The sequence below is a fragment of the Onychostoma macrolepis genome, chromosome 04 (assembly GCF_012432095.1).
Source record: "Onychostoma macrolepis isolate SWU-2019 chromosome 04, ASM1243209v1, whole genome shotgun sequence".
Classification (NCBI taxonomy): domain Eukaryota; kingdom Metazoa; phylum Chordata; class Actinopteri; order Cypriniformes; family Cyprinidae; genus Onychostoma; species Onychostoma macrolepis.
The window spans coordinates 11,474,072-11,488,906 of NC_081158.1; the positions used below are offsets into that span (position 1 = coordinate 11,474,072).

General features: G+C 41.8%; 1 protein-coding gene across 1 annotated transcript; it reads right to left on the reverse strand.

Moving 5' to 3' along the window:
* Positions 1 to 3,945: 3,945 nt before the first annotated feature.
* Positions 3,946 to 10,851, reverse strand: LOC131539434 (uncharacterized). Its single transcript, XM_058774044.1, has 3 exons — positions 6,729 to 10,851; positions 6,315 to 6,464; positions 3,946 to 6,040 (listed from the first exon to the last, which is right to left on the reverse strand). The coding sequence occupies exons 1-3, from the start codon at positions 7,084 to 7,086 to the stop codon at positions 5,781 to 5,783; spliced, it is 768 nt and encodes a 255-aa protein (XP_058630027.1). The 5' UTR covers positions 7,087 to 10,851; the 3' UTR covers positions 3,946 to 5,780.
* Positions 10,852 to 14,835: the final 3,984 nt, after the last annotated feature.

Here is a 14,835-nt window from a genome sequence, read left to right on the forward strand (position 1 = left end):
TCTCTAATTCATTTGTTAACTTTTGCAGTTCAGCTGAAAAATCACACAACTCAATCATCTCCCTTATCAATTTCATTATTCTCTTATTTGTCGTTTCCTGTTTTCTCATCAGTTTCAATATTGCCTTCATTTTGAAGATGATCTTCTGGTCCTCTCGCTCTCTCTTGGGCCCGTCTGCGACGCGCCTTCTTCTCCTGCTTCTTGACCTCCCTACTCTAGTCTCTTTGTATCCCTTGAACTAAAAAATCGTCAAAATCAACCTCTATTTTATCTGACCTCTTCTTCACGGTTTTATTAGGGAGTTGGTCGGGAAATCGCATATTAGATGAATTAGTGATTAATCTTACATAAGAGATTTAGTGCATGAGTTGGGTGTTTTATTTCATCAGTCTGGGAAGTTCAAGGCCATCTACACTGCTATAGCGAAGTCAGATCACTCCTCTCCTCACACATCTCTAAAGCCTCTCTGCCCCACCAGGTGGACAGTGCGAACGCCAGCCATTCGCTCTGTTCTCACCCAATACAAATCTGTGCTCACAGCCACAGAAGAAATGTCTCAATCCACCATAATGGAAATTTCTGCAAAAGCAAGTGGCCTTCATGACAGGTTTTTGAGGGGCAATACTATTCTCGGCATTGTTCTCGCAGAAGATGTCTTGTCTGTGTTGGAGGAGCTGAACATTTCTCTGCAGCAGAGAAGCCAAACAACATCAGGGATGCTGGCCGCTGTAGAGCATTTGATGAGAGGGATCCAGGATAAAAGATCTGAAGAGCACTTTGACCAGCTGTACTCCAGAGCATATCAGGTTGTAACATCTCTAAACCTGCAGCCCATTAAGATGCCTCATGTACGAATGCCTCCAAAGCGCTTCACTGGTCCAGCCACACAACATCATCATCCTACTGCTCAGGAGTACTACAGAATGCAGTACTTCAGTACCTTGGACACTGCTGTGGTGCAGTGCACTGAGCGTTTCAGTCAAGAAGGGCTTCAAAGGTTGCAAAAATTAGAAGATGTACTCATCTCTGGGAAGATTGATCCAGTCCTAGATGAATACCCAGAGTTGAATGCCATGGCTTTAGAAGTGCAGCTGAAAATGTTTCAGGCCAACTACAAATATGCGACTTCGCCAGAGGTAGCAGACATTTTACGGGAAATGGTACCAGAGGTGCGACACCTTTTCAAGCAAGTTGAGGTCCTCTTGAGACTGCTGATGGTTGTTCCTGCCTCCTCAGCAGAGGCAGAGCGAAGTTTCAGTGCCCTGAGGCGTCTAAAGACATGGCTGAGAACATCAATGACGCAGACCTGGCTAAACAACCTTGCCATTTGCCATGTGCATCAAGAGAAATTGGATGCACTGGATAGGAGACATATCTGTCAGAGACTAGTTGAGTTAAACGATGAACGCCTATGTATTTTTGGGTCATTTATTTAGATATGTTCAATGTAAGAAAACCTCTACAAGTTTGCACTGCTGCTGGCTTTGTCTCTGGTACAATGAGGCACTTATTTTTATTATCATTTAAAAAAAAGATTATGCTCGTTTTATACACAGTTCTATGTCGTTTTGACATTTCTTGTGACAGGAGTGGGGTGCAGATGGGTAATTATGTCTGCAACCCACTTATTTAGGGAAAAGAAAAAAAAGAAAAGAAAAAAAACAGCCACACAAATCCAGAGAAGAACCCCCCTCATGTATTTGAATTGAGTGGGCAATATTAGGAACACTTTTCTATAAAAGAGAAAATGTAGTATTATCAATTTGTATCAATTTAAACAAAACATTGAAAATGAAGGAGCTATGTAAAATTTGAATTTATGGTTGTATTGGATTTTAATAGATATTTTTTTTATTGCACAACTTATAATTGCATACAAGATCAGGGGAAGATGGTTGTATCTTTAACAATGAACATACACAGAATAAAAGCACAATGACAAGATTAAATATCTTTGAATAATAATATTCATGTGATCATAATGCATAAAAAAAATTGCATTTTTGTTGTTGATGTTTTTGTTATTTACAAACCTGAGGGATGAAACGAGACTTAAATTCAACAAGAAACATCAAAATATTTACAGCTCTAAACCAGAATTAAACCTGTTGCTCGAATCCTTTGTTGTTGCGCTTGTAATAACGTCATAGTTTACATGACAATGTCAACATGGCGGATTGCATTCATACTCAACGAGATTTGGCTGTAGAGCACGTACTCTTTTAGCGCTCGTTAAGTAAGTACTTATTGAAATTAAGTACCTACTCATTGAGTATGTAGTTTCGAACGCAGCCTCTGTCTTTGTGAATGGACCACTGAATCATTGACTCAAATGAGTAATTCAAAAACGCTGAATAATTCAGTAACGAAATACCAATGTGTGTTACTGAGAGATGCACACCTGTTCTGCTGTGATCTTTGTTTGTAACTATTTTCATTAACAAAATCGAGCAAAAACAGTCAACATTGACAATATTGTACTGTATATTAACTAGTGGTTTGAACTCTTGTATAAAATCAGTGTCAAATTTGCAACCTTGTTTCTGTCAATATTATCCATTATCAATCGCCGTTTACACCAAAATGAATAAAATCAGAATCATTCTAGCCAAAATTTCTGTGCTTTCCTAATTAGATGTTTCAATCAGATTTGTTGTTCAGTCAAGCAAGAAAAATTCTCTTTCACTTGCTCCTTCAAAAAATCCACTTGACCCAGACAAGCATTAATGTCGAGCTCTGTTACTGTATATAAAATTCAGCCCGCCAGAGTGGCTAGTGTGAGTGAGCATGTTACCCGCCACAGCTGATATCCACCCGCATTTGGCAGGTGTTAATGTCAAGCCCTGGTTGAAACACAGAAATCCTCATTGGCTACAAAACATGGAACATTTATATATTTTCTTATTATTACACTCATGGTTAGGATTAGGAGTGGGGTTATGAGATGGGATTTATGGGTAGGTTTAGGTTGTATGTTTTTATTTTGCCATATAATGACTTGTTTGTAAGTGCAAATCGCAAATACACTGTAAGAAGATCTTTTTATTGGTTTATATATTTTCATTGTTGTGAGATGAGGATAATGATGATGTTGTGTTTAAGTGTGGTGGGTTTCAGCATTCAATCAGGTCTTTAAAGAAAAATGAACAGATGTACACAGTGGCATATACAGAATTTTATTTTTTGCAGAACAAAAGTGAGAGGGCACTTGGGGGCAGTTGTGGTCTAATGGTTAGATAATATCCACAACTGAGGTGTTCTTGAACAAGGCACCGAATTACCAACTGGTCCCTGAGCACTGCAGCAAAACTGGCTGCCCACTGCGCCGTGTGCGTGTTCACTGTTAAAACAGATGAAACATATATATATATATATAAAATTTTATTTTATTTTATTTTTTTATTTTTAAAAATACCAGGATGGTTTTATGTTAATGATATTTCAGACTGGTGTTGTCTTCTTTGAGGGGAGTACAGCTACATATGGCACACCCCTTTTTCGTGGGTACAGTTCGCGGTGTATGCTACGCGTGTCTGTTTTTACTTCAACGCTTTCCAAAACACCACCGCAGCAGAAGATTCTAGACCACAGTAACTGGGGGGGCCAGACAGGGGCCACTTATGCTTTTAGGGGGCACAATTTTAAAATTCATCCTAACCTACTTTAAGTATTATTCATTCAGTCATTTTTGACCATGTCATGTATTATTGCAATCTCTAGAAGTAATCTATAACAATTTCAACTAAAATTAATATGTCATCATGTTTCATTTATTTTGACAAATAATTTTGTATGTCAGGGGCATCATTTTTGAGGGGGCACGACTGAGGGGGGGGGGGGGGGGCTCTCATGCTTGTCATATGACATACAGCAGCCACTGTATAACTGATATAGGCTTATGTATTATTATTATTTTATTCAAAATATTCCCAAAATATATCATGAAATATCGTTATTTTTATTTATATAGCACCTTTAAACAACATTAAATGCTGACCAAGGTGCTTCACAGTAACAAAGCACAATGATAAAACAAATACAAGGTATCACAAAGTCAAAGAACAAAATAAAACCTAGTAAAAAACAAAAATAAGAAATTACATCACTAAGACCAACATATCCAACAACTATGAGTAGGCCTGAGAAAAAAGATGCATTTTCAATGATGATTTAAATCCAGACAAGGAAGAAGATAACCTAACAGATTGAGGTAATGAATTCCACAGCTTAGGGGCAAAAACAGAAAACGCTCTGTCACCTTTAGATTTTAAGCGAGATAATGGGACAGTTAATAGATTATCAGAGGACGATCTAAGAGTTCTCCGAGGTGAGTATGGGCAAATAAGATCTGAGATGTAAACTGGAGCCAGACCATGCAGGGCTTTAAATACAAAAGTTAAAACCTTGTACTCAATTCTAAATTTAACTGGCAGCCAATGCAGATGTACTAAAATAGGAGTGATGTGCTCCCTCTTCTTCCTCCCCATTAAAAAACGGACTGCAGCATTTTGAACCAGTTGCAAACGTGAAAGGGAAAACTGGTTTATACCAGCATATAATGCATTACAATAATCAAGCCTTGTAGAAACAAAGGCATGAATAACTGTCACCAAAAGATAAAAAAGATTTCAATTTACGTAAACCCCTAAGCTGGAAAAAACTAGCACTCACAACAGAGTTTATTTGTTTGTCGAGTTTGTCAACTCTGAATCAAAAACAACACCCAGGTTCTTTACGCGAGTATGGATATTTGGTTGCAAGGGTCCTAAACTAGAGGACCGGGTGTTAACCAAATGAGGGGAGCCAAATAGAATGACTTCAGTCTTCTTCTCATTTAACTGAAGAAAATTATCACCCATCCAGCTTTTGATGTCATTTACGCAAGCAACCAACGCTGTTAATGACTTAGAACCAGGTTTGATTGACATGTACAACTGGACAGGAATGGCAATTTCGAGATAGGTCTATAATTAGGTCTATAATTGTTAAAATCAGCTGGATCCAGATTTACTTTCTTAAGCAGCGGATGAACCACTGCATGTTTAAAATAGGATGGAACTAAATTTGTCTGTAAGGAACTGTTGATAACGGAAATAATATTCGGTGCAACTGCATCCATCACTTCCTTTTAATAGTGACGTTGGTATAATATCAAGAGAGCAAGTGTTTGATCTTAAACTAGACACTATATTCAACAACTCAGCGTGCGAGATGGGATAAAAATTTGAAAATTTAGCTAAACTCGTAGGTAAATACCAAACCTTCTGGGATGGATTCCTAACAATCTTCGATTTAATGCAAGCAATTTTATTAATAAAAAAGCTGCAGAACTTCTCACACAACTCTGGGCCATGACTAGTAGCGATCCCGGAGGGAGGATTTAATACAGAGTTGATAGTAGAAAACAAAAGCTTAGGACAATGAAAATTTTGAGAAATATAAGGCATAAAGGAAGTTTAAGTTACAAAAAAAAAAAAAAAAGAGCAAACTTTAAACAATGTGCAATTGTACCTTGTGCAAGAACTGTACACAATTGGCAGATATACATAAAATAAGTGAGTGTACACAGCAAACTTTAAACAATGTGTAAATTAAACATTTAAACTAATGTATGTAGTGCACAATGGATATACAAAAGACAAATACAACAAAAATAAATTTTAAAGTGAGTGGAACAAACTGTTAACAGTGTGCAGACGTGTAGTGCAAACATTATCAAAGTAAAAAAACAAACACAGATAAAAACACAAATGCCTATGGCATTAGTCGGCGAGAGAGTTCTATTCCCGTCGGCCACTCTTTGCCTGGACGAGCATCCCCATGACGTTGAGGAAGGCTTGATTGAAAGCAGCCGTTTGAGAGTGTTCCTCTGCCCTCAAGGCCGCTTCCTGCTCCCTCGCTTGACTGGCCTCGTCAAGTGCCATCTGCAAGTGGCGCTCCCTCTGGGCACGGTTCAGCTCCTGCTGCTGAATGTCTGCTACCTGCATCTCTCGTAATATCGCAAGATGTTCCTGATGGTGCAGGCTCCGTTTCCTCTTTCCTGGTCCAAAATGAAGAAAATACAGTTAAAAATGGGAGTAATTCTTTTGAAAAAAAGTTTTTTTGTACTGTGATTTTGTATAAATTAATTTGTGAAAGAACTGTACAGTAACATCCTTAAAATATCTATATTATCACATTTACAGTAGCTACCAATAATGTATTTATGGTAAGCAACAGGAATTCATGACATGGTATATTATGATATATATCCTACATTGCGATATCCCATTTGTACATATTATGATATATGAAATATCAAATTTGTGTTATACCTGTTACCACACGCTGCGGTGTCGTCGTGCAGCTGGAGGTTGATGTTGATGGTGTTGGCGGTCGTGGAGGAGACGCTGTTAGCACCGGTTGGGAAGAGGACTCGTCGTTGCATGGAGAAAGTGCAAGTGAATCGATCGTAGACAATGAGTCTGAAACGCAAAGTTTGTCTAATTAGTTGGGAATGCACAAATTGATTATTGTTTACTGCAACACACAAAAAAAAAGGCAACAACAACTCCTGAACATCATGAACAATAGCACTACAGCTAATAACTGTTAGCTACTAGGACTGTGTGCTTAATTACGCCATGATTTTACAGTGAAATTGAAAAATAAAATAGGAATCGACGGTCAATAAAATCAGTAAAGTTAAGATTTCAAGCGTTATATTTAGTTTACATAACACAACATACCATCCTCGATCGTGTTCTCCAACAATGGCGTGGCCGAGTCCAGGGCACCCTCCCTCCCAATGCTCGTTGGTCTACCTCCGTAGATTGCGTCCATTTGGTCGAACCACTTCCACGATCGTCTGTTTGAACCACTCCGGCTGTTGTGGTCCTTTATGCTTCTGTAGTCGCTCTTCAGTTTTTTTAACTTGTCCCTACACTGTTTGTTGGTCTGGTGGTAGCCGTGTGCGGCCAAGAGCTTAGCGACCTCCTGGAAAACTTTTTCATTCCGCGTCGCCCCATCAAGCTCTCGCTGGATCCGCTCCTCGGCTATCAACGAGAGGAACGTCTGTACTTCCTCAGCAGACCACGAAACAGCCATTTTTTGGTTGATACAAACAAAAGTTGCGACCGATCCTTTGCTGGCTGTGCTGATTTAAATCTAGCGGGTCTGTTGTGTCTCGTGTCGCAAGTTCAGTGACGCAGTAATGACGATTTTCTCCGGCCAATCAGTGATCAGCAGAGTTTACACGTCACGTTTTGGTAACGGTACGGTTCGCTTGGAACCTCGGCCGAGGTGGTACTAAAAAAAGTACCAGGTACCGTACCCAGTGGAAAACCCCCCAAAAGTGACCCGTACTGAACCGTACCGTGCCGTACCATGCACTGGAAAAGCGCCATTAGTTTTGTCTGACTCGTTCTGATCCTACAGCCATGTGCTCTCATGTCAATTGTCTTGACCCCACCCTCCTTGTTTCCTGATTATTGGTTAATTTGCCCCACCTGTTTTCCTCGTTAGCCTCCTAATTTGCTCCCTTTATAATCTCCTTGTGTTTGCAGTCCTGTCCCAGTTCGTCATCAATTTTCCCATCAATGTTGCCTTGCCTTGCCTTGCCTTGTTTTTCCCCTACGGGGTAGTTTGGTTTGTTTTGTTTATTTTTATTATCAATAAAAGCCCATTCTCCACCACTGAGTCCTCGCCTCATCCCTTCACCCCAACCCTGACAAAGAGTCAACTATGTCAGTTACTGTACAGCCAACTTCAGCAATACTCAAATAAAGAAAGACCAAATGTAAAAAATAAATTCAGCATCCTCTGCCAAGTTGCATTACAGTATTGGTAATGTCCTTATTTGTTTTACTATAGCACTTTCTTAGTGTTCTGACAAAACACTTTCTCTGCCTCCCCTATATTCCAATGTGTGTTTACTTTATATTCTGTTTCTTTGTTTTGTAACCTTTCTCTTCTAGTGCTTCTCATCTACTGTAAGATCGATTTACAGCAGTGTAATGAAAGTAATCTTTTCTTACAGCTTTTTGCTGAATTGTACTGTATCTGCAGCGCTCTATTTATACTGTAACAGACTAGCAAAAGGATTCCTGTTTCCCAAAATGAGGTGTTTGTAGTAGTGTTTTGAATTGATCTTATTTATAATTATTATTATGATCTTGATTGTTCTGTACTGCCAACACATTTTCTGGAGAAGTTGCTAAAGGCAGGTTGATTTTTGGGTAAAAGTTGTTAAATGACATTGTGACGAAATTGGATGATGATGTCATTATTTAACCATGACGCAAAACTGCATCACTGCGTATAATACACAGTGAAATGAATAAAATCTCTGCAAAGAATATTATTTGAAATATGTTCAATTACATTTGTTAGTAAAAATAAACATGTAATATATATTATTAGTAAAAGTAACATAACCACATTTTCTGTATATTTAGTATTTTTAAATACAACATTGGATTATTGAAAAGTTACTTATTTTTGATCAATTACATTTTATGTGTTCTTCAAATCACTAGTCAAAACTACACATGATTAACACTTACAGTTTTAAGCAGTGAATTGGTAGTAAGTTAAATGCTACACTCCAAGGAAAGGAAGAATAACCAAATTGCCTATCACAGCTATGCTGAGGATACCTAGATTTACCTAGCCTTATCTCCAAATGACTACAGCCCCATTGACTCCCTCTGCCAATGCATTGATGAAATTAACAGCTGGATGTGCCAAAACTTTCTTCAGTTAAACAAGGAGAAGACTGAAGTCAGAGGACAAAATGCATGCCTTTGTTATTATTTCAGAAGACTAGCCAAAGTTGCCAAATACATTATTAAAATAGCTCATTTTATTGCTATGTGCTTTTTGGGAAACAAGTTGCTAGGGTAGTCAGAAAAAATTCTGTATATTTATTAGCCTACTACTTGTTAGAAACAATTTAGTACTATATTTTAGACAATACTGCATGAGAGACTTTTTTTCCTGTTTACCAGCTTCTGTAAAGGAGAGGACATGGTTTATTACATAGTCTATTACTTACTTACTTATGCCTACTACCCCTCCTGGGGCATAGGCCACCGACAAGGGTCCTCCAAGCATCTCTGTCCTGTGCCAGTCTCTCCAATTGTCCCCAGGTGTAGCCTGTCTTCTTGCAGTCCGCATCCAGGTCGCGGCGCCAGGTGTTCCTTGGCCTGCCTTGCTTCCTTTTGCCTTGGGGGTTCCACGTGAGGGCTTGTCTAGTGGTGTTGAAGGCGGCTTTCCCAGGGTGTGGCCGATCCATCTCCAGCGTCTCTGGAGTATTGTTTCGTCTAACGGTTGTTGTCCTGTTCTTTGCCAAAGTTCTTGGTTGCTGATGGTTTCTGGCCAGTGGATGCGGAGGATCCGTCGCAGGCAGTGGTTAATGAATGTCTGGGTCTTTTTGGTGGTTGCCACTATGGTCCTCCAGGTTTCAGCTCCGTACAGCAGAGCAGGCTTCATGATGGAGTTGAAGAGGCGGATCTTGGTCTTGATGGATATATTTCCAGACTTCCAGATGTTACTTAGCTGACTGAAGCCCCTTCCAGCTGTCTTTCTCTCTCTCTCCCTCTGCCACTCGACCTGTTCCCCTTCCTAGGTCCCGTCCTCCAGGTCTTCCTCGGGTCCCACCCCGAGGACTGGGTGGGACTGGCCAGGATTATACCGCTGGTCCGAGAATCCCGCCCAGGGGGGCGGGGCTGACCTCCGCTAGGACCGATACGGGCTCCGTTTCCCCGCTCTCCCCACGCCACTCACTTAACCCACTTCCTGCCACTAGGGCGGCGGGGAGGTCTGGGCCGGCCTGTTGGCGTTGCGGGGACCCGGGGCATTTTATTGACCGGTGATGGAGGTGGGAACAATGATCCGGGTCCCGGATGCACCGCAGGCTGCCCCCGATCAGGCTGGCAGGTACCAAATACCTGTGAGTATTAAGGGGGGTACCTACCAGGCTTTGGTGGATTCAGGGTGTAACCAAACCTCTATCCATCAAAGCCTGATTCGGCCCGAGGCATTGGATACAAGCCGCATGGTTCCGGTACGGTGTGTGCACGGGGATGTGGTGAGATATCCTTTAATGTCCGCTGTGATCCAATTTAGGGGACAAAAGCAAAGAGTGGAGGTCGCAGTTAACCCGCACCTCCGACATCCGCTGATTCTGGGAACTAATTGGCCCGCTTTTAGTGAATTATTGGGATGTTTTTGTGCAGATGTTTCTTGGGGAAGAGGAAAACAGGGAAGAGGCGCGCTTGTACAGGTGGGAGAGGTTGAACCGGGACCACTGAGTTCTGAACCAGAGGAACAGAGTGGAATCGAGAGGCTGATCCTCTCGGAACGCAATGATTTTCTTCTGGAACAGACTCAGGATGAGTCATTAAAACATGCTTTTGAACAGGTCCATTATATCGACGGTCAACCTCTCCAGCCGGCTCGACCGCTCTCCTATCCCTATTTTTCAATTGTGAAAGATTGGTTGTATCGAGTGACTCAAGACGCTCAGACAAAGGAAGATACAACACAGTTGTTAGTGCCAAAAAGCCGTCGGGAAATGCTTTTCCAGGCGGCTCATTGTAATTCCATGGCTGGACATTTAGGCCAAACGACAACATTAAATCGTCTCATGGCCCGTTTTTTTTGGCCGGGCATTCACGAGAATGTACGCAGGTGGTGCGCGTCTTGTCGCGAATGTCAGCTGGTGAATCCACCGGCCTCCCCAAAAGTGCCTTTGCGCCCGCTACCATTAATGCAGGTCCCCTTCGAAAGAATTGGGATGGACCTCATCGGGGTTTTCCCCCTTCGAGCTTCTTTATGGACGTCAGCCCCGAGGGGTTCTTGATGTCCTGAGAGAAACTTGGGAGGACGGGCCTTCTCAAAGTAAAAATGAAATTCAGTATGTACTGGACCTGAGAACAAAACTCCACACGCTGGGGCGGCTATCTAGGGAGAATTTGTTGCAGGCCCAGGACAGACAAAGCCGGCTATATAACAGGGGAACCAATTTGCGGAAATTTTCACAGGGAGATAAAGTGCTTGTATTACTCCCAACTTCGAGTTCCAAATTACTTGCGAAGTGGCAAGGACCGTTCGAGGTCACACGGCAAGTGGGAGATCTCGATTATGAGGTGGTACGAACAGATAGGAGTGGGGCACATCAAATCTATCACCTCAACCTGGAGCTTAGCTGAAAAAAATGGAGCGAGGCGGAGTCAGTGATGCTGGTGACGGTGGTGAGTGGAGAGGATGATCTCGGGCCAGAAGTGAGCCTCAAAACGCAATCTCTCGCTCTGGCCCCGGGAGGAGATAATCTCTCGCCCTCCCAGCTCACTAACGTGGCCAGGTTGCAAGCAGAATTTGCTGATGTGTTCTCGCCCCTACCTGGTCGAACAGATCTCATTCAGCATCATATCGAGACCGAGCCAGGCGTAGTAGTACGCAGTCGGCCGTATCGGTTACCTGAGCACAAGAAAAAGGTGGTTCAGACGGAATTAGAGGCAATGCTCGAAATGGGAGTGATAGAAGAATCCAACAGTGATTGGGCGAGCCCGATAGTCTTAGTTCCTAAGACGGACGGCTCGGTCCGGTTCTGTGTGGATTACCGCAAAGTAAATGCTGTGTCGAAGTTTGACGCGTATCCAATGCCGCAAATCGACGAATTGCTTGATTGGCTGGGCACAGGTATGTGGCGAGGGGGGCGTGGCTCAGCGAGGTCTGCAGCGTGAGAGAGAGCTGGGAGACGAGCGGTGAGAAAGTGGGTCAAGTGCAAATGACAAACACCTGTGTCTTATTCCAGTAAGTGGCGTGGGGAGACCGTATAAAAGACACCTGGGAACGTCAGAGAGGAGAGAGAGACCTACTGTGGACTGGAGGCTGCGATCTGGGGATTGTGCGAGTGTGATGTGTGCTCAGGAGAGCAGGACTGTTTCCGTGCGGATGCACGATTATGTTGAGCGCTGAGAGCGCGACTTTCTGTTGTTTGAAAAACTAAATAAAACCCCAGTCTCAGCCTAGCCGACCTCGTCCTCTTCCTTCCTACCCATTGACTTTGTTACACCGAGTTTAAAAACTCAGGACACCATCAAATCTTCCCTTCCCTTCTCTCTCCTGTCTTCTCGCCACCGCGTTTTGACGCTGCTTTTTAGCGCTCTTTGAGCATGCTCTGGCCTACAGGCCAGTTGCTACTTAACACCACAATACGAAGAAAAACCACCTAGTCTCGTTACTCATTTTATTCTTTTACTTCAGTTTCTTTTCTTTCTGTTGAGTCTCGTGTTCAAAAGTTAAGTTTGCCGCAAAGTCCAGCTCCAACTGCACCCGTTTCAAACTTCAACCAGCAACTGATTCCAAAACCATCCTCAGCCAACGCCCAACCATTGGCTACCCAAGACATCACTTCAAAGACTACTGAACTTCCAGCCAATCACCAACTCGGGAAAACCCCTTTCCTGCAACGACTATGACAGAAGGGAATCCCTGTAACACAAAGGCAACGCAAGCAAGTAACCACCAGATTCTGGCTGAACTGGTGCATTTAATATATAATATATATATTTAATTTTAGTCTCATTGAGAAACTCAATGCGAGGGTTAATTAAGTGATTGATGGTTGTGCAGGTCTATGCAATAGCACATATTGCTATAAACTTGGGATTTCACATTCTCTAAACTCATCCTTTCTCTCTTTCTGCAACGTGTGAATGTGTGTGTTCATGTGTTAGATTAGTTTATGTCTTAGGTTTATATAAAAAAAGTCTTATTTATATTGAAAAGAGAAGTATCTTGTGTTTTGTGCTTACAAATTAATGTCTTAATCTGCTGATCTTGTTATTGTGCTTATTAAGTGTTTTCACTATATTTTGGATTTTAATATCCAGTGCAGAATTAATGTTATACGGCTCGTTCAGTGAACCGCCGGCCGACTCAGTGATCAGCCGCAAAACAGTGATTCTGTTCAAATTCCCTATAAAATCATAAATGATTCCCTTTGAGCTAAATTAAACTATTTACATATTAAACCCTACAAAAGGCAAAACTAAATGAGCTTGAATATGTATTAATTGATTACATTTATGTACCACAGCTACAGAAGAGACACATGTGGACACCCAGTGACACTGACATTTCTGAAAGACAGACAGACTTCCACTCTCAACCTATCTATGACGAGGTAAACACCCAGTGTGACACTGACATTTCTGAAAGACAGACACACTTCCACTCTCAACCTATTTACCAAGATCCACACACAGACTCAGAGAGTCTAAAGAGTACACCTGAGACTATGAAAATACAGGAGGGAGAGCCTGGTGTAGATGTTTTGACAGAATGTCCACAGGTGAAGAAACCTTTTTTTTATCTCTATGGCAAGAAAATTGTTGGATAGGATCAGGCCACAAAAAGGATCCTCCAAATGAAAAGGACCTTGGACAGACCACGTGTACAACATCTTTAAAGAGAAAAATCCATCTTGTACTCTCTCATTTAAATATCAACATATCAAGGTTCCTGGAGCAGGAAAAAACACACCATATTTATCAATGAAAGCAGGCTGCACATTCCCCTCTTGCCCAGCCAAATACTCTTTCACACTGCAAAATAATTATGTTGCATCGGACCAAGATGTGCAAATTCTAGTCCAACAAACTGGAGACATACAACACAAACTTTCAGAGACAAAGGCTAGGCCAGCAACCAACCAAAAAAGAGGAAAAATAGCAAAGGCCCTAACGCATGAATCCAGTCAGCATTATTACAGCACACTTCAATCCACACCAAAAGAGCAACTCCTTGCTGGGAACATGACTGAATGTCTCAGTAAAAAAGTGTTGAAAGTAATAGGTGCAGAAATTAGGAAAATGCAATCCATTCACTCTGACATCTTCATGGAAATCTACCTACTGCAGGGACTACTCAAGGAATGTGGGCCAAAATACTTCAGAATACCAGGCTACATACAGTTTTTCAGTATGAATCTGTTCATTGTTCATTTGTACACAGAGTGTGGCTCAGCATTCTTGTGCATCATTTGCGAAGGTCTCCTGTGGCCCTCTATCTTGATGCCACTGGAGGAGTTGTCTCAAAAATTCCAGACCAGCCGAAGCGTGTGTTGTACTATGTAATTGTTCTTCCAGGAAAGGATCGAAATGCACCACCTCTTCCTGTTTTTGAAATGCTCTCCAATGATCACACAATACCACCAATCACATTTTGGCTCATGCAATTTACATTGCATTTGTCAAAATAAACACAAATACAAATTCACCAGGTCGAAACTGATTACAGCTGGGCGTTAATACAAAGTGTGATGCTGGCTTTCAACAAAGAGCACATCAGCTCTTACCTCAACAGAGCATACAAGTTGTGCATAGGGCAAAAATCATGGGTGGAAATGAAGTCATACACTGTCCTGCACATTTGCTCTGCGCACATTTTGAAAGCTGTCAGACAGGCGATCTGTTGGCAAACAGATGACAAAGGACTGAGAGACTTTGCCACGTTTGCTTTCGCCAGACTCCAAAATGCCAGCAACATGACTGAATCAACAATCGTTTTCCGTGCATTATGTGCCCTGCTCACAACCCCACAAAATACAAAGCTTGTCAAAGAAAGTCTGTGTGTTTTGGAGAGTGTAATCTCAAGATCTAAAGAGGATACACTGGAAGAAACTACCCAATCTAAAGACTGGGAAATGTGTGAAAGTGAAGACAGAAGACATGCAGCGACTATCACTGGCAGATCACCATTCACTGCTTATTTTCAGCAGGCCATGCAAGAGGTGAAGGAACAAGTGGCAGGTGAAGAGACATGGTTGGTAAAAGAGGACAACCCATA

Coding starts and splice junctions, on each gene's coding strand:
- LOC131539434 (XM_058774044.1), bottom strand. CDS start 7,086: ATGGCTGTTTCGTGGTCTGCTGAGGAAGTACAGACGTTCCTCTCGTTG. Junction 6,465..6,728: donor GGAGAACACGATCGAGGATG/GTATGTTGTGTT, acceptor TTTGCGTTTCAG/ACTCATTGTCTACGATCGAT. Junction 6,041..6,314: donor ACCGCAGCGTGTGGTAACAG/GTATAACACAAA, acceptor ATTTTGGACCAG/GAAAGAGGAAACGGAGCCTG.